Genomic DNA, 24,693 nt, shown 5'->3' on the forward strand with positions numbered 1-24,693 from the left:
AGGAACATCCACAATTGAAGGGCCATGTATTTTCAGCCTCAGTTACTTTTGAAACAATAGTACATTTTCATTAGACTTTTACTGTGTTCTTTGTGAATTTGGAGAAGACATATTTGTATTCCTCCCAAAGCATTACATTCATTATTTAAGATCAAGTCCCAACAATACAATGACCATTAGGTTCAAGTACCACCATGATCATCTTCAGGTCTTTCATAGAGGGTTGCAATTATTGCAAAGACCAATTTCAGAGATCTGGAACTGATATTGACATTTATTTTTATTTATCCAATGTTTTAAGGCTGTTTATACAACATCTTCAACTAAACTTGTTTACTTATAAATTCCCTATGTCCTGGATTTTGTAAGTGAATTCAGGAGTGGAATATGAGAGAAATATCCTAAGAGGCATCCCCATCTCTCACTACTGATAGCTCTGCTTCATTTTTGTCCAGTCTTCGCTTTTCAATGGTCCCTTTAACTCAGTAACAAGCCATAAAATGTCATAAGGCGGGACTTCTGCCCACCTGTCCTGCTGCTGACTGACAAATTTTCCATGGTCAGCCTTATGCAAATTACTTTAATGGGCTCCCTGTGTTGTTTCTGCCTTTACCAGGAGCTCACCACATGGTAGTGGCAGTGGGCGAGGAGAACAGAAGATTCCTTCTGCTACAGGACTCTGCTGCCTGCAGCAAAGTAAAGGGGCCAGTTACCACCCACGCAAAGAGATGTGTTCAATCTCTTTCTTTCCCAGCAAAATCCAATGATGGAGGACTGTGCATTGTCAGCCTCAAAGTTGATTGAACACATTGGGATGGGTGATTTAAATTTTATCCCTGTCCTCTGCTGGCTGGCCCTAGCAATGCTGCACACCAGTAAAATGCTGGCACAACTAGCATCTAACGTTACTAAGACAGTAATGATGGAAAATGTGACTTATGACATCACCCTGTCATTACTGCCTTATTTGAATATGTCCACCCATGTTTAGGTGGCTGCTTTCGGTGTCCAGTAGACGTGACGCTGGAAAATCATTATGGGTACTGAAATAGGCGGGGGCTCGGGAGTATGGACCACTGCCCAATTCTCCATCCCCATCCGTGCAAGTAACGCTGGAAAACTAGTGTAACTCGGGTAGAGCATATTGGCCTGTGACCAGCTGGTAAAAATTGCATGGCCTGGAGACCGCCGCCAGCTGGAAGGTAAGTGGTGAGGAGGGGGTTACAGTCGGGTCTTGCAGTTGGGAAGGTGGAGGGGAGCCTGGGGCAATAGAGGTCTAAACTTTCCTTGTGAGGAATGGACAAGCACTCCTGTACCTGGCCCCACAAAGAAAAGTTTAACACTTACATTTTGCGGCCTCTTCAGTCTTCAAAGCAGCTGTCACTGAGCAGGGCAGCCGTGGCAGGCCGCGATTAAAAGGCCATCGGGGTCTTATTGACATAATATGATCTTGATTTGCATACATGTATGAGGCATCCGCATGATTTAAGCAAGCGCCACATCCACCTACAAAAATAACGGTATCAAAATCTCCGCAAAATGGGAACAGGCGGGTAAATAACCTACACCTTTTTAATTGCCCCTCTGCCCAGTTTCCACTCGGTGGAGGAGTTAAAATGCCTCCATTTTGTGTTTATACTGCTTAAACCAAACCTAAATTTACAAACATGAAGATTTCATAGTGTGGGCATTAACTGACTTGGCTGAATGTGCATGTTTCCATTTCTCTGGAACAAATGTATGAGTGTTTTTGAAGAGCATAAAGTACATATTCTAGGTCATGACATCCTGAGTTTACTATGACACAAAGAGTAATCTCTTTGGAGTTCTTGTTACATTCTGTAATATCAAATGATGCTAAGCAGATTAAACATTTACAGTGTGGACCTTTTCTATGCCACAATCTGTCATTAACTTTGAATAAAAACCTCACTGATGGCAACAGCCTCTGTTTAGGATTTGACTGCTGTCTTATTCCATGTTTGGGCATTTTGCAACTAATCCATCTGCTAGTCCTTCTTTGCTTTAGTGTAAATCTGTAAAAGCATTTCTGTAGTTTTTGAGGGAAAACATTAGTGTTCATAAACAGGTTCAAGCAGGTTAGTTTCTAATGTGGACATTTTTGAAAGAAAACTGAGACTTGACGTCCTTCTTGGTGGTTAGCCACTGGTCTGGCACTAATGGAAAATCACTACTGCTCAAAATAGTTATTTCCCTTTGTGGCTGCAAACGTTCAATTTAAAATTGTTAATGTCTCCTTAGCAGAGTTCACATGTTATGGCAGTTGATTTACTTGGCCACCACTGGTGTGCATTGAGGAGACCCTGGCCAGATGCCTGAGCAATAAGTGAGTTGTTAGTTGCTTTCTTTTAAAATATTACTCAAGAACAAAACTGCAGGCCATACTGGTGATGGTACGTTTTACTACCATGGGAGGTGAAAAATTGGGTTACTTTGATAATTGCACTTCTCTCAGTGATGTCAATGGCAAAAAAGCACTTCCTGGGTTTGATGAGCAATATTTTAGACCACTTAAGATATGTGAACTTGTCAGTAATCATATTACAATATTTTTTTGATTTCTTCCTTCAATTTTCTTTCCACCACCCCCCCCACCCCCCGCCAAAGCATTGACTCCCTCACAGTTTCATGAGTTGTGATTGCGCTCTGATACCTCAACTTGTCAGATTTTATGCCAAACATCATGGGCCCGAATTTAGCAGGCCTGCGGGTTCCCAGCGGGTGGTCCTCCGGGAGCGTGGTCAACACGCTCGGCGAAATTAGTGGGTTGCCCACGCGATCGTAGCAGGCAACCCACTAATTGGAATCAATTACCTGCTCCTCCGGGGTCCACGGCGCTGGCCTGCGCGTCGGTCGGGCTGCGCATGCGCAGTACGATCTGTCAGCTGGAGGCTCTCTAGTTAAAGGGGCAGTCCTCCACTGACAGATGCTGCAACCAATGGGACAAATTGCAGCATGGAGCAGCCCAGGGGGAAGGCTGCTCCCAGTTTAATGATGCCTCACCCCAGGTATCATCAGATGGGGTGAGGAGGAGGGGGAGGACACAGATCTTCCCCCCGGCGGGCGGGAGGAAGCGGCCTGCCTCTGCCACCAAGAAGGCCTGGCTCGAGGTGGCAGAGGGGGTCACCTGCGCCACCAACATATCGCCCACCTGCATACAGTGCAGGAGGCGCTGCAATGACCGCAGTAGGTCAGCCGCAGTGAGAACACGAAGTCTTTCCCCTACACTCTGTCTGCCACAACACTGCCCCCACCCCACATCTCCTTCGGCACCGCCAACACTATTCTGTCACATCACCCTTCATACCCACTCACACCCCATCCTCATCTTACCTCCACCTACTCACCTCGCCAGTACTCACCCTGCCACTAACACGCAACCCACTCTTCATACAATCTCATTGCTCCATCCCATACTCACCCTCTCGTGCATCTCCCTCACAGCCAGCCTCACTCAACCTGCCACCACCTGTGCTGCAGCCACAGGGCATGCATCACATATGTGCAGTAGGCAGCGTAAGGCAAACGTCTCGTCAGCATGAAGGGGGTGCACAAGGGTGTCTGAGGGTTTGTCATGGGTGTTACCCATATTGAATTTCAGAGCAACAAACAGCACACATTATATTGACACCACCACTGCCATGTCTCCGCGAATCCTGTCCGTTGTGTCCAATAATGCCCGCTCCTGGGTATCACTATGAGGACCCACCACTGATGCCACCCATCGTGTTACTGCAGAGTAGGTGCAGGTGTATTTGCAGGGCTCGTCCGTGCAGACGACTGAGAGACATCGGCGGTGTAGCCGGCTGCACCCTGGAAGGATGCGGAGGAGAAGGTGTGGAGGGCAGTGGTGACTTTGCCAGCGACAGGTAAGCAGTTGGTGCTGGGGCCAGCCAGGAGCAGCTCGGCATGAAAGAGGCTGCAGATCTCCACGACTACATGTCGAGCGAATCTGCGCCTCCCTGTGCACTGCTGCTCGGAGAGGTCCGGGGAGCTGCGCCTCGGTCTGTGGACCCTGTGGCGAGGGTAGTGCCCTCTGCGATGCGTCTCTCTCTGCAGTAGCCCTCCCTCCTGCTGTGCAGGTGGGCGTGCAACAACACCGTGTTGGGGGGATCCACGTCCCTGCGGCGGACGGCGTGGACTGCGAGGCTGCTGGTGCTGGTCATGCTCTTCGTCCTCCGAGGGTCTCCACACACCACCCAACTGGCAGGTGTTGGTCTGAGGGGTTGTGCAGGGTAGGTGTGTGGTTCCTCGGACTGGGGCTGCGGTTTCGTGTCGGTTTGTCCTCTGGCTTGGCGGGGGGTGGTGGAGGGCAGGGGTTGCCCTATGTGACGCGGTGGCCTCCTGCGTGGGTGAGGGCTCTCCCCCGTGGAGTGCACCTTGGCACCTGCCACAGGCTGCTGGCTGCAACACGCCTGGTTGGAGGGAGACTGTTTCCCCCAGTGTGGGAAACTCACTGCCTTGAACCTAAAATCCCACACTTCCTCTTTTGACAGCTGCTTCAGCTCATTAACTGACCACAACGAGCAAGGTAAGTACTCTCAAGTGGAACCCCGCTGGCTTTAATTGCCTGCGGGATTCCCAAAAGGGGGGCTTGCGCGCGCAGCCCCGCACGTCAGCGCGGTACCCGGAAGTGGCCGGGATTTCGTCGCGATCCGGTCACGTGACCGGAGATCGGGATTTTCGGGGCCACCCCGCTGGGAACCCGCCGGAAACACGCTCCTAAAATCGAGCCCCATGAGTGATTTTCTCTCACTGAACCTCTCCATTACTTTCAAATGTTGGTTAGTTTCAGCCTGACATTTATGAATGCTCAAAATCTCAATTAAAAATACTTAATTTGATTATCAACAAAGCCAATTGTATTGGGGTTGTAGTGAGTTGGTGTGCTAAAATGTCATCCAAGCCATTTTAGAACTCTAAAGTTGTGGGGAAGCGCAATTATAAATTATAGAGGTTGTGAGTGTTAGCAAAAGATGCAGAATCAGAAGAATCCATAGTTCTGACCTGCGAGGCTTCGCTGCCAGTACAGGGCCTCAGTACTGGTGGAATGGGTTGTAAATTCTGTGTGCTGCATTTTCTGGTGAGCAATGTGAGGGGACAAAATAAATGCCTACAGGCAGTCTCAGGTCTATTAGAATATTTAAATTAATGAAATCAGGTCCTACCACAAATCTCATGATTTCAGCCAAAGCTTTTGCAACACAAGCTGGCCCATGTGCATACAAACTGAGTGCATCAGGAGTCCTGGGAACTGGCCTGCTTCTTAAAAGGGAATCACAGTTTGAGTTGGTGGCAAAAGTTTTTTTGAATTTTCATTTTGCTGCATTTTGCTTAGTTGATTTTTCTAGATAATTGCTATTTTTTCATTTTTTGTTTTTTTTTTCCCACCAATACTTTCCTTCATTATTTTTGGTTGCTGCTGGCATTTAAACCACACCATACGATATGGTGAGGATGGGCATTCCTTTTGTGTTCGAAAATGGCTGCGTTATTTAGGTGATTAAGAGGAGTTCATGATTGCCAGATTTTAATGCTTCCCAGCCAAATGTGCTACAAACCAAACTCTCTGGGTAAGCATTTCATGTGCCAAATAGCCTATTCAAATTAGGGGGAGAGATTCCCATTCAAAATTTGATATAACCCAACCTTTGAGCTGCCAGCGCATGTGAGCCTATCTCATGTGCCAGCATAATTCCATTTTTGCCAGACTGGGTTGTCCACAAATGGCTTCTGTCAACTAATTGTTTGAAAATTAACTTAAATTGAAGTAACTCACATGCTGATATTAAGAAGCTGTATCAATTCATCAGTTGGTGCACTTTTTTGTGTGAGGAAATTAATCTCATTTTTTCTAGTTTGCCTCGACTACCTAATTATCATGGCTATGGGACCTGTGGAGAGTGCTTACATTCTGTCCAACAATTCCTCTGACCAACATGACTGAGAGATTAGCATGTTGGCAGTGTGCAGGATTTTGGACACTAAGATTGTATGAATGGTAAATCATACATTATGTAAAGAATATTAGTCAAAAGGTATCAAGAAATCTTTTTTACTATTCAAACACATTTGATCATTGGGTTGCAATTTACCATTCATGTCTAAGGTTAATAAGGCCCAAAATAATTCACTCCTGAACCGTCTTACATAATCCAGTCCAAAGAATATTAACAGTTGCACAAGCCAAACATACCAACACAGAGACACTGTATGATACTGGCTGGAGTGTTCAATTTCTAATCGCCAGTCAAAGATGACATTGGACACAGAGATGCATTAACTACCACTACCTTATTTAACAACAACTATGATAACACAGTTAATACCATCAGAAGATTAAGCATTGAGGAGCATTTTTAGAGCTTGGATACATCTCATTAACTGAAAAATTGTAAACCATTACATGGACAATGTGGTTTAAGTGTATTGTTATATCTTAGCATTAACTAGGTTTTGGTTTATAACTGTATAACAGAGTTATCTTAAATGTCCAAGAGTGCAGAATGGCTTTGCATAGTTGAGTTTACAATTTACACAACACACCAATGATAAACTTTCAGCAGTCTAGTATTTAGGCTATCCCTCTGGAATATAAGCACAGATGTACAACTATGACTTTCTCAGGTCAGTTGTGGTAGCACTGGGCAGTTCTGTCTCAATCTGGGATGCTCAAATTCACCTTTAGGGACAGTTGCCATTTGTGGTTAATGTCTTCCCTCTTCAATCATCACATTCCCATCCTTAATTAGCTGACCTGCCACACACATTATCTCTCCCTGTATTGTTATATTGTTACTTTAACCCTACACTGTACTCAAAGGTTTGAGTTATTGATTAACTTTTGTGATATATTTAGTGAGTTTACAAATGTCAGATTAGACACTTAACCTCCCCACCTTTGACTCTTAACACTTCCTATGCTTAGAAGATCTGCTCCTTAGTTCTTTACAACCTCCTTTAACCTTCTACCACCCTCCCGAACCTTCTGATTTGAGTCTGTAAAGTACGATTTTTTATACCTTTTAACTTAACAAAGAAAATCCCTTTTTAGGTTACTTGATTATTAGTGATCAACCATGGTGATTCATTCTGTCACATGAATCCATTCTAAGATGCCATTCAATTAGACATGTCACATGTTAGGAATTATTATGGATAAACTTTAATTAGATTTCCCAAGGCCAAACTTTTCATTAGGTGCTAAACTTCCTTACTTTTCCCAGTATCTATATTAAAACAAGAAGACACTCTGGGGTAGATTTTGGTCTGGTGTCACGATCAGCTCGTGGCCGAACCAATCCATCGAACCTCAGGCCTCATCAGCATATTTTGTGTACAATGTCGGGCCGCCTACTTTGCCAGCAGCAGCCCTTAGGTAAGTCCCAGGAGGGGAATTGCAGCGGGCTACATGAAGGAGGGAGTGTCGCGACTCCTGCGGAGGCGGAGGAGCATTCCAGCTTGGATACCTAAAAAGAAAAGAGCCCCACAAATTTGCAGTGGGACCTGTGCCTGTACAGATTGGGCATTGGCAGTTCCACTGCTAAATTGGTATGCTTTGGATCCATTTAATGCCTGAAAAATGAGCACAATGCATAGCAGTACCAATTTCTATCCCTCTGTCTGATAGCAACAGCCTTTTAAGAACTCTGCTTCATTGTTATCTTATCTATCAGACAGTGTAACTATTGTAGGCTTGTAATCTTGACAAACCAATGTTCACCCAACACCAGTTCTTTAATTAAAAACATTTGGTGATTCCCAATGAATCCTTTCTATGTTTTAGCTCTGACTGAGTTTTTTAAAAAGAAATTATCCCAATTTTTCTCCGGAGCATTATGGGCTGAAATCACTTTTCTCACACTTATAGTCTCATCCCAGATGTCTGAAAGCATGCTTAAAAAGTGGTCCCTTTTTCTGCATACACAAACACATTCCTGTACCATTCCCACCCAACCCTGCCCCAGCCCACCTCATTTACATCGAATGTACAGCACAAGCCATGCGGCTTAACTAGTCGAAACCACCTCACACTTATCTACATTGAAATTCATTTGCCATCTATTGACAACAATTTCCACTAAACCATAAACTTTTATTAATCTGAGTCCGGTACTTTTCTGTTCTTTGTAGTTAGTTTTCAACAGAATGTTTTGGTTAAATTAATGTTTGATGCATTGTTTATTGTGTGAAATAGTGTTTTGAATGTCTTGCTAATTACTGCCTAGCTTTGCGCTTTACCAGTACGTTAATTGGTCTCTTGCAGGGAACAAATGATGATTTCGCATCAGAACAGGATTGAGCAGCTGCAAGAAAGCTTTAGGCAGAAATTAGGCAATGAAGATAGCTGGAGAGCAAAAGTAAGGAACTTTCTACTGCTAGTTTTTCTCATACTTGTATTGTTACAATGTATATCTTACTGTGTGATGATTTTCTGGTTTATCTGTCAAATCAGTAATTAATACCCATAGAGTGTACAACACGTATGAGTCAATAAGTAAATCTGACATGCTGGATAAATAGTCTTGGCAAATCATCAGTGGGAGACTGTCTTTTTAAATAAATCACTCTATTTCCCAAGGTTATCTCTATTATTCTGAAGCTCTCTTTTGTTTTGAAGAAAAACATCTGAGATTTTTCTGTACAAGAATTCTTGTGTTGATAGTAACCATGACAAAGCTTGGCTGGTACTGATTTCAAAAACAATTACAACTCCTGATTGGTGTAATTCTCATTCCTGAATGCCAAACTCCACTTTCACTGGCAGACATTTTCACCAAGGACGTCTGTGTCTGATGTCACACCTGCTCTGGAAGGGTCTTCTCAAGATTGTAGACCTGTCCTTCACCCAAAGATCAATGTTTACAGGCAGAAGTTGGTGTTGAAATGTTTTTTAGAGAATGTGTTACACTGGTCCTCAACAACAACATCAGAAAATGTCACACTGGCAAATGTAAGAGTCTGTGTAGTGCAAGACCCCTGCCCTGTCAGGAAATCTGAAATGTTGTACATGTGAAATCAAAAACTTGGTCTTGATCTTATCCGTTATTAAATGTACCTTGCATCATAATGAAATGTTCAGCTCCCTATAATGAAATGTTCAGCTTTTTTAACACATGAATGTCCTACACTTACATGCACAGGGTAGTTAGCAATTTGAAAGTGAGGTTCAAAATGTGTTTGACACATGCTGTCTCCTCTCTGCCAACCTTTTAATTGATATCTAAGTTGTGAAATTTTCCACAAAAGACAATAAATAACAGGATTAAGATTTAAGAGAAAAATTAAGAACTACAATGATTAAAAACAAATTAATTTTCTTTGCAGTCCATTTAAGATTGACAACATCTGTTGAACTTCAAATTTACTTTAGTTCATCCTTCAAAAAAATGTTTGCAATTTTCAATTGTAACAGTGTTTCGTAGAAAGGCACAGAAACTTCATGTGACAATAAGTACCCTTTCAGCTTTTACAAATACAGCTGCAGCTGCATTGATCTTGAACAACACATGCACAGCTATTGAACAAAGTTATGTTTTCCTCTAAGTAGAAATCAGTTTTACCTCAGTGTTAATGTCCTTAACACTGTGACTGGCTACTGCCCATTTGGGCTTGTTTGGAAGATGCTCTACCACTCCACTACTCTCCTCGACCCCACAATCAACTCAGTGCAGCCTGTCTGCCAATCTAGTATCAAATGATGGGTGAGTCAAAAATTTTGTAATTCAGGATTGAATCTTCGTTTTTGACCTTCACCATAAACTCACTTCTTTACAACTGACTCCATCCTCTTTCTGGCCAGCTGCTGAACCAGATCCTGCTGAGGTTCAACCTCATATCCATCACCAAGACAACTTACTTCCACCTCCACAACATCACTCACTTCCATCCCTACCTCAACCCCAATGCCATTGAAAGCTAATCCAAGTTTTTGTCACCACTGGGCACTATTTCTTCAATGTCCTCCTTATCAACTCATGATCCTCCACCCTTCAAGTCCAACTTGTTTAAAACTCAGTTGGCCTTTTCCTGTCATGCACTAAATCCTACTCAACCATCACTCCTTCCCTTATTGACCTATACTGTCTTCCCGTTCCCCAATGCATTGGATTTAAAATCCTCATTCACATCTTCAAATCCCTCCATAGTTTCACCCCATACTGTCTCAGGGGTTCCTTTATTCCTTTTATCTTCTTTCTGCCTCTCTGCAAAGCACCTTGGAATGTTTTCTATATTAAAAGCAAGTTGTCCCTATTTGTTGGTCCATGAAAATCTGAATCTGCAATACCAATTTGCCCCCAGAGATTGAGTACTTTATATTTGTGAGTGCTACTGATAGCAGGACAGCTGTTGATGGTAAGAAGATAAGGATTTTTAGGAATATGTGATTAAGGATCAGAAAGACTGCTTTAAAGTGCAACTTATTAATTTTGCATTAACATGCTTTCTACCATAAGTAATACATATGAGCAAAATGCTAAGAGCAGTAACCTAGCATTGAGGAATTTTTGGGAGTATTTTTTCCCTCGTTGGCCCTGTTTGACCATCATGGTCTGACCATCATGGTTTGAGGCAGGCTTGATGGAGCAGCTGGTCTTTTCTTGCCCATCAATTTCATATTTTTGTATGTTCATATCTAATCAGCATAAAGGGCTGGATTTTACCTAGAAATACCATCCAATTTCTGAGCAAGAAGAAAGAAAGAACTTGCACCCTTTATAGCTCCTTTCACAATCTCAGGACTTTCCAAAGCCAATGCAGCACCTTTGAAATGTAGCCACTCTTGTACTATAGGTAAACGTGGCAATCAATTTGCACACAGCAAGGTCACACAAACAGCAATGAGATAAATGACAAGATAATCTGTTTTTGGTGGTGTTGGTTAAGGGAGGAATGTTGTCCAGGACACAGGGAGAACTCCGTGCTTTTCATTGAATTGTGCCATGGGATTTTTTACAGTTAGCTGAGAGATCTGCTTGCTGCTATTCTCTGATTCAATGAGGTGCTCCTTGAATGATAAGAGCTTGAGAGATGGGTGGCTGGGATGGTTCTCAGAGGACAATATCACAAAAGGACAATTTTAAATACTAAGAAAACTGAATTCAAATGGCACGATAAATGAATATAATAAATGATGCATATTGAATTAATGAGAAAAGTGATCAACCAAGTAGTGTTACAAGTCTAAAGTGAATTTAATGTTGTGGAATATATGAACTAACAGTTAAGTAATCATGGGTATCTATGATAGTGTTTGTGTCCCTAGGTTGCCTTTATATCAGTTTAAAAAAAAGTCAGATGCAAAACAATAATAACTCTTCCCTTTCACCTCACCAGACAAGTTGTTTAACTGAAGTGATATATTGACTACTTTTAAGAAGTCTGAATCTTAATGCATCCCAAACAATGATATCACAGTTGGAACGCCTTTGTGTCCTGCCTGTGTATTATTGTTCTTTTTAATTTCACATGTGTGAAAGAGCACAGCCTGTCAGCATGGAAATTATCTTTCATGCCATGTAATGAAATGTCATTCTGACCCAATGTTTTATTTAATAGTTCACAAAGATTTTAAGGAACTAGTGGATCTCACGTGGTATTACTCATAAAAATCAAATACATAAATAAGTAGAATGCTCTTCACCGACTACACGTAGATTAAAGAAAAAATACATTTGTGCCTCATGCTGCAACAAGTAACATTGGGGGCAGATTTTCCAGTTCTTCAACCTGGGCTATTGGATTGCCTGGGCACAGCCAATACTGGGAAATCATGTGAGGAGGACCGTACGCCCCTAATGGGGCCTGCCTGATTTTCCATCGGTTACTTTAAATGGATGGAAAATTGGGCAGGCTCCCTCACTGAGGCACCCAGCTCCCCATCCAATTTTCTTGTATTTGCTGCACTCAAGCAAACCCAATATCTCAATGATGTGGAGATGCCGGTGATGGACTGGGGTTGACAATTGTAAACAATTTTACAACACCAAGTTATAGTCCAGCAATTTTATTTTAAATTCACAAGCTTTCGGAGGCTACCTCCTTCCTCAGGTGCTTTCGGAGGCTACCTCCTTTCCATATCATTCACCTGAGGAAGGAGGAAGCCTCCGAAAGCTTGTGAATTTAAAATAAAATTGCTGGACTATAACTTGGTGTTGTAAAATTGTTACCAATATCTCAAGGCACTGGAACAGGAAAATCTGACCCAATGTGTAGATTTAACATGCTGTAATTGCAATTGTAATTTGTTGCATACACAAATAAATAAACCTGTGTCTCATCATTATATAATAATTAGAAACAGAATAGTTGAACATGAAAAACATATAGAATATCTAACTATATAAATATTTATATTAACTGGAATATACATCTCTAGCACCTCACTCCTCAATACATCTATTTCACTGCCTCTTTTCACACAGCCCATTTTTACTTTCACAACCAGTTCACACGTTGATTTATATAAAGATCTCATTTTTGAAAAATGGTAGTTTTTTTTGCATCTCAATACATACAGATCTGATTGAATAAAATTACTGACTAATAATCAGATTAAATTAAATAAATTATTTCAGTGATTTCTTTTACCTAAACAATTTGACGAACATCTGGGTATTTCCTTAATGGTTTATATTTGAAGGTGAAGCTTAGGAGCTGCACTCACATTCAGAGTGTTGCTGTGTGCCCTGTCCCCTCTACTTTCTCCTACCTGCAGGCTCCAGGTGCAGTCATTCCTCAGGATGCTAGAATTACATAGAATTTTACAGCACAGAAACAGGCCTTCAGCCCAACAGGTCTATGGTGGTGTTTATGCTCCACACATAAGAACATAACAAATGGGAACAGAAGTAGGCCATACAGCCCCTCGAGCCTGCTCCGCCATTCATTAAGATCATGGCTGATCTTTTATCTCAACTCCACTTTCCCGCCCTATCCCCATATCCCCTGATTCCCTTAGTGTCCAAAATTCTATCACTCTCAGTCTTGCATGTGCTCAATGACCGAGCATCCACAGACCTCTGGGATAGAGAATTCCAAAGAGCTGTTATAGTTCTGATATCAGGCATGTCCTTTGGAATTGGCAGCATTCTTTTTCTAAGTGCCTGCACACTTAATAATCTGTTAATAACTCTTCTTAGCAATAAATGAAATTAATCAATTGTCTTGTGACAGACAATGAAGTTGTGACTATTGTCTGGTTATTTCAGATCTTATTCTGTAGACAGCTGCTGTGATTGGAAAAGATTGCTATGCAGCCAATCAAAGTACTGTTTTTCCTTTTTGCATCCTACACATATAGCAACATGCACATTCCTGGTGCAGCTTTGTTTAACAGCGTGTTCAACATCTTGCAGAGATATCATAACACTCAACACAAAACCCAGGGAGAAGAAGTAGTAAACTAAAGCAGATAGAGTGCATTATGAATAATTGTTTAATTCCATATACATTGTGAATTGCTGTAGGCATTTTAATTCTAAGGGATAACCTTCTGACATTACACTCTTGCCGGGGTATCTTCCCGCCAGGAGAATATATTGGAAATCTGAACACCTACTGCACAAGGTTTTGTGACTATTTAAATTAATAGCTAGAAAATTGTGCACAGCGTACACCTGAATTTCCAATATGCATTCTTGATGGGTAGGAGAGCGAAGTTGGAAAATTACCCATTTAAGAGTCGTAAACGCACAGGTCTTTGATCCTAGCGTAAATTCCGGGATCCCCCACCGGTGACCTCTATGGGGTATTAACCCCACCAAAGTTTATGGAGTAGGGGGTGATCACCCAAATTAAAAATCCTGAGTTGGTGCCTTGGGGGCGCATCTTGGGACATTGGAGAATTCTTCTTTCTTCACAGGTCCAGATGGCATCTGTGGCCTGAGCCCCCAAGGGCAATTGGGCAGGCCTGTATGCCTGGTCTCACTCGGTGTAGTGATCTGCTGATGTCCTGGCTAAGAACATGGGAACTCCCAGCTTGGGAGTCTTTGGTCCAGCCATGTGTCATCCTATGGCGTTCACTTTGTTTGGGGACTGGGGGCTCTGCCCCTTAAACGATCCCCAGAAACTGTGGGGATGGCTAAGACCCAGTGTATGAGTCCCAGCCTAATTCATGGCCCTTCTGCTGCACTCCTGCCTGCAAATCTTCAGCCACTTAGTTTTTAACTTTCAGCCCCTGAAAATGAAAACAAGAAATCAAAATCACCCCTGATTATGCAGCTATTCCTGTGGCTGCCCTGCTGCTATTTGCTGAAGCAGCGCCAGCAGTTATTCCTCACTCCAGCTCTGGCTTTGTGAAGGGAGGAAGAAGCAGGCGTTCTGGCTCTGATTTTAGCTCAGGCTGAATGGTGAGCCCACTTGATTTGATTATTGCTTAAAGCAGAAAGATGTGTTGCAGAGTTTGAAGCAGCTGCTGCCTGGATGTCATTGACACTCAAATCAGGAACATAAGAATAGTCCAAGTCCTACCATACTTGTAGTCTTGTTCAGGGTTGTGCATCAGACTACAGCATAAGTCAGACCTGGTGTTTGTTATATGATAAAGTTTTAATTTAGAGGTATAATACAGGCTGGGTGAGGAACTAGCACACCAGCTGTATTTTGGAGATTTTTTTGCCAGAACTGTAAATGCATAGAATTTATTTTGGAAGAATGTGATTGTGTAAAATATTTTTAGTGTACTGTAATGGAGGTGAGGGCTAAGTGAGTTTATGGAGAAAAGTATTGCACGGTATGATTAGTGAATAACAAAAATAGGAAATAACCATTTAGAAAGGAGAAAAACACAGTGACTTAAAACACTTACTCAATGAGGAAGAAAATTGACTGACAGCTCTACAGTTACATGGTAGACAACAGACACTATGTACGTGACGGAGCCAAGACATTTTATTATAAAGATGCACAAAATCAAAGACTTACTAAATGAAATGCATCACATTAAGAGCTAACTTTATCAATGAGGTTAATACAGTGCATAGTGTGAAGACTTTGTTTTAATCCCTGCTCTTCCAGCTGTTGAATTGCATTCCGAGTGGTGGGCTAGTGAAAATCTGTAGCTATTTGGAACCAATATGCTAACTAACAAAACAGCCTGTAAGCAGTTCAGCACAGTTGTGTCATTCAGGAGTATAAAAATAATAGTTTAATTCCAAAATCATTCAACACACACTAGCAAACCTAGTAGATTAATATTTTGATTAATTTAAAACTAATATGGTATCTATAGCTTTGTCAAAAAAAATGCTAAAGCCTGCTCGTGTAACAGTAACAAAAGTAAAAATTCATGAAGGAAAAGAGGGTACATGCTGATTTGAATTAACTTTTCCCCTGTTGAGTAAATTTTACACTGTTAGTACAAAAAAATGCAGTGACTAGTATTTGTAAGGGGAAGGGTAAATTGGCATGATGCTAAGCAGTAAGCGTTGCATGTTGTTTTTTCTCTAGATAGATGCGGAGCTATCCAAGCAACATGCCCATCATTCCACAGAGCTTAAGGAATTAGCACTACAGATGAGGGAAGAAGCAAAGATTGAAATGGATATTGAGAGACAAAAGCAGCAAGAACTAATAAGTAAATACAAAGAAGAGCACAAGAAACTACAAGCAAAGGTTTCTGTTAGATCTTGATCAAAATGGCTTCTAAAATGCTATGATCTCACAACTGTGTGCATTTGTGTATATAAATAACAGATCAGTGAATTTAAGTAGCCTAAGTATACAACACATGCAAAAAAAAAATAGTGCAACCCATAATACTCTTAGTCTCATTATTCACATGGGTTGTTTTGAAAATAACATTTCAGCAAATGTTTTATTTTTCCTCCCATTTTCTTTGTCATTAGGATTTGTTACTGGACAAAGTAATTTAAGGAACTGTCTTTGTATGAAATCTATAGACTACTCCTATTGTCAATATAGCCCTTGATCCATAAAAATCATGGAGTTACTAACTCTAGTTTGCAGATATTAAATGATAATTACTGATGACCTGAACCAAACCCTTATAGCATATGTTATGAAATAGATTCTGCTGTGGACAAACAGCTAGTAAATCTCATAAAATTATTTATCCTACAGAACTTGTAAAGTGTGTACAATCACATAAGGGATTTTACATTGGTTCTTAGAATTATGCTGTACATGTTGAAACCTCCATAAATTATTTTTTCATATTTCATGGAGATGATGCTATCACATCACATTTTATGTACTTTCTATGAACATCAAGACACTTACTTTTTAAAAAAAACTAAATTCAGAGAATGAACAATGTAAAAGAATTTACATCAGAAACATTTATCACAGAACAATAGCCTAGTGATATTTTTGGAATCATTTGCAATGGAACATTGTGGGCCATTTAACACATCTAGTATGATAAATGCAATGGAAATAGAGTACATTCTGAAGACCTTTGGAATATGAATCCGATTGTCATTTACCAATTACCATTTACCGTCAAGATGTTAAGGTTTGTAAACAACAATAATTTGCATTTATATAGTGCCTTTAATGTAGTAAAATGACCCAAGGTGACGATCTGGATTCTTTCCCCTCAGTCTGGTTCAGTAAAAACTGAAGTCGAATACATTTTAAAGTTCATCACAACTTTAATAGCAGGTCTTAGTCTGTAGCTTCAATTCAGATTCCTGAGAGAATCCGAACGATTCTAACAGAATAAGGAGACAAAGACAAAGACAAAAACTCATACCTTTATACAGATCGATAGGGGTTGGAACATCATTAACACACGGGTCAACACCAATCATAAGCCGGGCACAGGTTGCCATGCGAGGTTACATTATTGCCGGCCAATCATAGATCGTCCATGTGCTGACCATGTTGCTGTTAGACATCAAAGGGGATACTTCCTCACCTTCCAACTTGGAATGTTCTTCCCTGTTCCTTCTGTTCCTTATCTCCCAACCTGGAATGTCTTTCAACTTTGGCTAAGCTCGTTACCTATATTGATCTGCCATAAACATGGAGACATTCAGACCAGTCCTGGAATCACATCAAAGACTCTACATTGATGAGACAATGCAAACCTGCTGACTACGCAAACATATGGCCCAGCAGGAGGCCAGGCCACCTGTACCAATCTCAGTTACTAACTAATTAACCCTTTCTAACCATTTTGCATTCTGCTTCTTTGCCACGTAGGCATCTTAATATTTTACCGAAAACTGACCACGTAGGGATTCTCAAAGGCGCTTCACAGGAGTGTTATCAGACAAAATTTGACACCGAGCCACATAAAGAGATATTAGGACAGGTGACAAAAAACTTGGTCAAAAAGGTAGATTTTAAGAAGCGACTTAAAGGAGGAGAAAGAGGTAGAAATGCGGAGAGGTTTAGGAAGGGAATTCCAGAGCTTAGAGCATAGATGGCTAAAGTCACGGCTGCCAATGGTGGAGCAAAGGAAATCGGGGATGCACAAGATGCCAGTGTAAAGTGTAAACTGTAGCAATTACATCAGATTGAAAAAAACTCTCCCGTTTTATTAAAAAAATAATGTATTCATTGGAATTTTCTTTGACATGTTTACTACCCGTGGAATCCTTTGAGGTGGGTCTCCCACCTTGATCGGCTTCTCCGGTTGTATCAACAGCATGGAGTGCCCTAATGTTTTATAAAACAACTTCATAGGAAACAGTGAGGACCATAAATTTGGACTGGCCAGCAACCACTCCGCACTGTAGGATCCTGAAAACTATGCTGAAAGCTGGAGATACAGATTTCCCAACCTGTAGCTTGGCGTCCTATTGTCTCTGATGACACATTGGGAGGATGTATCTCTATTCCCCAATGTTCTTTGGAGACCTGTGCACAGATTGTTGGATCAGATCTTCAGATTTGGAATCAGTCTCATGAGTACTATAATCTTTGATTGCAAAGTCAAACTCTTAGAAAAGCTATCCAGCATTACTAATAAATAAAGATAAGTAAAATAAATAAAGAGAAACTGTTCCCATTGGTGGAAGGGTCGAGAACCAGAGGACACAGATTTAAGGTGATTGACAAAACCAAAGGCGACACGAGGAAAAACCTCTTTATGCAGCGAGTAATTATGATCTGGAATGCACAGCCTGAGAGGGTGGTGGAAGCAGATTCAATCATGGCTTTCAAAAAGGAATTGGATAATACTTGAAGGGAAAAAATTTGGAGGGCTATGGGGAAAGAACGGGGGAATGGGACTAACTGGATTGCTCTTACAAAGAACCTGCGCTGGCTCGATGGGCCGAATGGCCTGCTTCTGTGCTGTAACCATTCTATGGAATACAATTCTCTGTGTGATGCAATATTTAAACAGTGGGTACATCCAACTGCATAGCATATAAAAGAAGAAGAAAGACAAGCTTGAATTTAGATAGCGCCTTTCAGGACCTCACTATGTTCCAAAGCGATTTGCAGACAATGAAGTACTTTTGAAATGTAGTCACTTGTAATGTAGGAAACGCACAATAAAGTTGCAGATGTTACATCCAATCAACCCATGAATTGGTTAGATGTCATATCACATCAGAACACACGAGGTATTCTAATCATACAGTGGATAACAGTAGTTAAAATGGCTAAAAGCCACAGCTAGTGTATAAAGTGCAACACAAGTTGTGACAAAATATTGATAACACCATTATATTCTAAATATCAGCTCAATATTTTCAGATTTTAAGACCTATTTCAGATGTTAGGAACATAAGAAAGCATGGAATATATAAAAGCCATTATCCCCATCAACCTCACTCCATTCACAGTTCATGTACGCAGATATGAGGAGTGAGTTGGCCATGATAGATTGGGAAGCTTTATTAAAAGGCATGACAGTGGATAGGCAATGGCTAACATTTAAGGAATAAATGCATGAATTGCAATAATTATGCATTCCTTTCTGGCGCAAAAACACAAAAGGAGAAGAGGCCCAACCATGGCTAACATAAGAAATTAAGGATAGCATTAGATCCAAAGAGGAGTCATATAAAGTTGCCAGAAAAAAGTAGCAAGCCTGAGGATTGGAAGCAGTTTAGAATTCAGCAAAAAAGGACCAAGAGATTGATTAAGAGGGGAAAAATAGAGTATGAGAGTAAACTTGTAAGGAACATAAAAGTGGACTGTAAAAGCTTCTACAAGTATGTAAAAAAGAAAAAGATTAGTGAAGACAAATGTAGGTCCCTTACAGTCGGTAATGGGAGAATTTATAATGGGGAACAAGGAAATGGCCGAGCAATTAAACAAATACTTTGGTTCTGTGTTCACAGAAGACGACACAAATAACTTCCCAGAAATGCTGGGGAACCAAGGGACTAGTGAGGAGGAGGAATTAAAGGGAATTAGTATTAGTAAAAAATAGTGCTGGAGAAATTAATGGGACTGAAAGCCAATAAATGCCCAGGGCCTGATAATCTGCATCCCAGAGTACTAAAAGGGGTAGCCATGGAAATAGTGGATGCATTAGTTGTCATCTTCCAAAATTCTATAGATTATGGAACAGTTCCTGCAGATTGGAGGGTGGCAAATGTAACCCCACTATTTAAAAAAGGAGGGAGAGAGAAAACAGGGAACTACAGACCGGTTAGCCTAACATCAGTAGTAGGGAAAATGCTAGAGTCTATTATAAAGGATGTGATAACAGGACACTTAGAAAATATCAACGGGATTAAAGTCAACATGGATTTATGAAAGGGAAATCATGTTTGACAAACCTACTGGAGTTTTTTGAGGATGTAACTGGTAGAATAGATAAGGGAGAACCAGTGGATGTGGTTTATTTGGATTTTCAGAAGGCCTTTGATAAAGTCCCACATAAGAGGTTAGTGTGCAAAATTAAAGCACATGGGATTGGGGGTAATATACTGGCATGGATTGAAAATTGGTTAACAAACAGGAAACAGAGAGTAGGAATAAATGGGTCTTTTACGGGGTGGCAGGCTAGTGGGGTACCACAGGGATCAGTGCTTGGGCCCCAGCTATTCACAATATATATCAATGATTTGGATGAGGGAACCAAATTAATATTCCAAGTTTGCTGACGACACAAAACTAGGTGGGACGTGAGTTGTGAGGAGGATGCAAAGAGTTTTCAAGACGATTTAGACAAGTTGAGTGAATGCGCAAATGCATGGCAGATGCAGTATAATGTGGATAAATGTGAAGTTATCTACTTCAGAAGGAAAAACAGAAAGGCAGAGTATTATTTAAACGGTGATAGATTGGGAAATATTGATGTACAAGGGGACATGGGTGTCCTTGTACACCAGTCACTGAAAGCAAACATGCAGGTGCAGCAAGCAGTTAGAAGGCAAATGGTACGTTGGCTTTCATTGCAAGAGGATTTGAGTACAGGAGCAATGATGTCTTACTGCATTCATACAGGGCCTCGCTGAGACCACGCCAGAAGTATTGTGTGCAGTTTTGGTCTCCTTACCTAAGAAAGGATATACTCGCCTTGGAGGGAGTGCAGCAAAGGTTCACCAGACTGATTCCTGGGATGGTAGGACTGTTGTATGAGGAGAGTTAGGTCGATTCAGCCTGTATTCACTCGAGTTTAGAAGAATGAGAGGGGATCTCATTGAAATATATAAAATTCTGACAGGGCTAGACAGACTGGATTCAGGGAGGATGATTCCCCTGGCTGGGGGGTCCAGAACGAGGGGTCACAGTCTCAGGATACAGGATAGGACATTTAGGACTGAGATGGGGAGAAATTTCTTCACTCAGAGTGTGGTGAACCTGTGGAAATCTCTACCACAGAAGGCTGTGGAGGCCAAGTCACTGAATATATTTAAGAAAGAGCTAGATATATTTCTAGGCACAAAAGGCATCAAGGGGTATGGGGAGAGAGCAGGAATATGGTATTGAGATAGAGGATCAGCCATGATCATATTGAATGGCGGAGCAGGCTCGAAGGGCCGAATGGCCTACTCCTGTTCCTATTTTCTATGTTTCTATGTACAATTTGTTTTATTGTGGACTCTATCCAACCCACTCCCATAGCATTACTGCCACGTCCTGGTTTTCCCTAATATTTCAGGAAGGAAGGAAGGACTTCCATTTATGTAGAACTTTCATGTCCTCATGACTTCCCAAAGCACTTTACAGCCAGTGAATTATTTATTGAAATGTAGGCACTGTTGCTGTGGAGGGAAACATAGCAGCCAATTTGCAAATAGCAAGATCTCACAAACAGCAATAAGAAAATGACTAGCTACTCTGTTTTGGTGGTATTGGTTAAGGAATAAATGTTGGCCAGGATACTGGAAGAAATCCTCTAATTTTTTTCGAATAATACCATAGATTTTTTCTATCTACTTGAACACAAAAACTGGGCTTCAGTTTAACATCTTTCCCAAAAGGATCTATCTACTGTTTGACATTCTGTCTAATTGTTACACAGGTTAAAAAATGTATTTAGACCTCCCTGTAGTCCACTGTTCTATCATCCCAGGCCTTTAGGTTATTTGGGATCACTTTATTTAGCACATTGTTCCAAATCTTAATGTTTTCTGTTTTTCTGTATTCCTAAAGCTGAAAAATAATGATCCATATGGAGGAACAACCAAGCTATTACACTCAGTATGAAGTTCTAATGCATCCCCCGTACTAGAAAGAAAATTTAACATTGGTAACCTGCACTTAAACTTTTTCCCTGTTTGAATGATCGGTGCATAAATGTAAAACAGATACAGAACTCTTTGCAAAGTTTGGATTGACAGCTATATTTTTGTATGCAAATGTAATCCATAATCTATATCTAAAATAATCAGTTCTGATATTAGGATCTATCTAATTTTTCTTTAATAAATATTTATTTTTTGTACTGTCTATGCACTTTCGGGGGAAAATTTACAATGGGTCGGATTTTGCTCTGAGCGGCAAACGTACGGTGCCCGCTGCTCATTAGTGTTGGACTTGCCCATAGACTTTTCATGGGCTTTTGCACTGCAAGTTTCTCTTATGGGGTCCTCAATCCAGCGGGGCACAGTCTCCCGGGCATCTGGGGCCTGTGTGAACAGGGTAAGCTGCTGTGTATCTCCTTAAACAATCAGATTGAAGCATCATTAATAAGCAGCGCAGACACAAACAGGAAATGTAAGTTAGAATAGTAAATTCAATGTAAAATCAGTTACAGGAAGTAAAATATAGAGAGGGTAAGAAATATTGAATTAAAAGACAGAGATAAAAGAGACAGAAAGAAAAAGTAAAAAAATAGGAATGAGACTTCACACTTGTAATAGTAAATTTTCAGTGCCAGAGAGGTTGTTTGGCAGTCATTAAGACTTACCACGCTGTTAAAATTTTGGTTAGAGTAAAAAAAACTGGACATATCTTTTTCTGGGGAGATTAATTTGTTTCCAGCTGGGCAGGAGAGCAACTTCATGTTGTTGCAATCATTTCAACGGTGATTCAGCCGGCAAAATCACCTTTCCATGAAGCTTCTGCACGAGCAGGGCAATCTTCCGGATTTCCGCATTTAACTGCATGTGTGCCATCGCCGGAAGTTCCTCTACTGAAATAACGATGAGCTTGCTGTAATTTTTAGAGCAAATTCCAGGGCGATTATGTTAAAAACAACAAATACATTACAGAATAATATAAATAGTAAAATTCTAACTTTTCTTTTACCATACAGTGTTTATTATGAGAGAAAGTTTAACAGCACTCTTATGATCATGGTGCCTTCCAGCAGTGAGAACTACTCATGTTATTAGTTTAACTGAAAAACACAGCTGTTGGATCATCAGTATTTCAGAATTCATAATTAAAATAATTGTAACTGTCTTTCTAATAATTTTACAAATTGGAAGATAAGATCTAAGCATTGAGAAATTTAGTATTTAAACTCACCTTGACTAGCTTTCTACATGGATTAAGTTTTTGGTTCATTTTTATTAGGTTCCTGGTTTAATCAGTGCTGCCACCAAAGAATTACAGTTGAATGCAAGCAGAATGGAGAAAGAGCTTCAAGAGACCCAGTATCAACTAATGGAGAGAGAGCGTTCCAAAGATGCTGAAGTCTGTAACCTGGTAAAGGTAATCTCTAAACTAGAGACTCAGTTAAAACAAGAACAGAACAAAGTAGATTCAATGACTGAGCAACTGAGGACTGAAATTCAGCAGAAATCAATAGAGATAACAGGAACATGGCAGGAGGTACAGCAGCTAAAAGAGGAGCTGGGCCATGCTGAGAAAGAGGTACGTATCCATATGCTTATTACAAAGGCCTAGCTTTAAAAGAAAGTTTAAGAGAACATTAAATCCCTCTATTTAGCTCCTTGATGTGCAACAAGTTTTTCCATTGAGTAGTTGAGCTGTACAGACCAGGAAGGTCCCAGGTTTGATCCCGTGTGTGCTGGGTTCCCATTGCTAATCACTGGACATGCCCGTGTGTGGACATCAGATGAGGACAGTAAAGATGTCTCTCATTCATAATGTGGCGATGCCGGTGATGGACTGGGGTTGACAATTGTAAACAATTTTACAACACCAAGTTATAGTCCAGCAATTTTATTTTAAATTCACAAGCTTTCGGAGGCTACCTCCTTCCTCTTTCCACATCGTTCACCTGAGGAAGGAGGTAGCCTCCGAAAGCTTGTGAATTTAAAATAAAATTGCTGGACTATAACTTGGTGTTGTAAAATTGTTTACAATTCTCATTCATAACACACAGGTTCTTTACTCCTTGGTGTCACTTTAGTTCTTATTAAGCCTTCACAAAATGCACAGGCATATATTATAAGCAGTTGCTAATGTAGTAAATTAATTTTGCTCGCAATTAAAAGGGACTGAGGAAAATGGTTTTGTGACGCAATTGCCCATATCTGGCAAGTCTGGCAGAGTTCTACCCCTCTCCAGCCCTATTGGAAATTCCAGCACTTTCAAGGGTGGACCTATAATACCAATGGGTGGGCATATTATTATCCATTGTAAATGAGAGAATTATGTCATAAAACAAACTTTCCTTATTTGTGCCCTTAGCGACACGGTGTCCTGGTGTCCGATGTTGCAGGGACCGTGGGTTGGGACGGAGTTTCTGCATTTAAAGGCTAGTTTATAGAACACAGTTGATTGTCCAGTGATCAGCTGCATTGCCGAAACCAGCAGAAGGAAGCACCAAGGAAGTAAAAGAAATTTGGAGGCACCTCACCACAGCCCCATTGGGTGGCTTATGCTGCAATACCTTGCATCCCCCTCCTCCCATTCCCCTCCCTTCCCCTGTCAAGTGGGTAGCCCAAATGCAACTGCCCAAAATATAGCCTGATCCCAGGATTTTCGATTGGGACAGGGATACTGGGAATGGATGCACAAAACTTCCTCTCCACCCGTAGTCCACCCTCCCAAGGCCACGCCAGGAATGTTATGTAAAATTTTGTAAATAAATTGGCACAAGGAGGAAAATATAACCGACAACCTATGACACTGTTTTTGTAGAACTGATTTCAACCAGTTACATAATTAACATGACATCCAGCTGATCATGTTATATTCCAGCTACTTAACTCCAGCAGCTACAATATTACATAATGTTCTCCAGGTGCTTTTCTGTCTGACTAATACTAACTAATACTGACTAATACTAATACATTGACAGGATAGGATGGGTTTTGCTGTGATACTATCCACAATCAAATAGCCTGGCAATATTCACACATGAATAATGGCCATACA

The 24,693-nt window shown here is 41.0% G+C and overlaps 1 protein-coding gene across 1 annotated transcript in view; it reads left to right on the forward strand.

Moving 5' to 3' along the window:
- Window positions 1–24,693, forward strand: part of lekr1 (Leucine-, glutamate- and lysine-rich protein 1) — a 179,213-nt gene that overhangs the window by 152,332 nt on the left and 2,188 nt on the right. Inside the window, exons 10-12 of the mRNA XM_067995349.1 lie at window positions 8,288–8,381; window positions 15,472–15,636; window positions 22,921–23,220. Of these exons, the coding sequence (XP_067851450.1) occupies window positions 8,288–8,381; window positions 15,472–15,636; window positions 22,921–23,220 (559 nt within the window). The remainder of the gene's footprint in view (window positions 1–8,287; window positions 8,382–15,471; window positions 15,637–22,920; window positions 23,221–24,693) is intronic.

This window comes from Heptranchias perlo, chromosome 13 (assembly GCF_035084215.1).
Source record: "Heptranchias perlo isolate sHepPer1 chromosome 13, sHepPer1.hap1, whole genome shotgun sequence".
NCBI lineage: Eukaryota > Metazoa > Chordata > Chondrichthyes > Hexanchiformes > Hexanchidae > Heptranchias > Heptranchias perlo.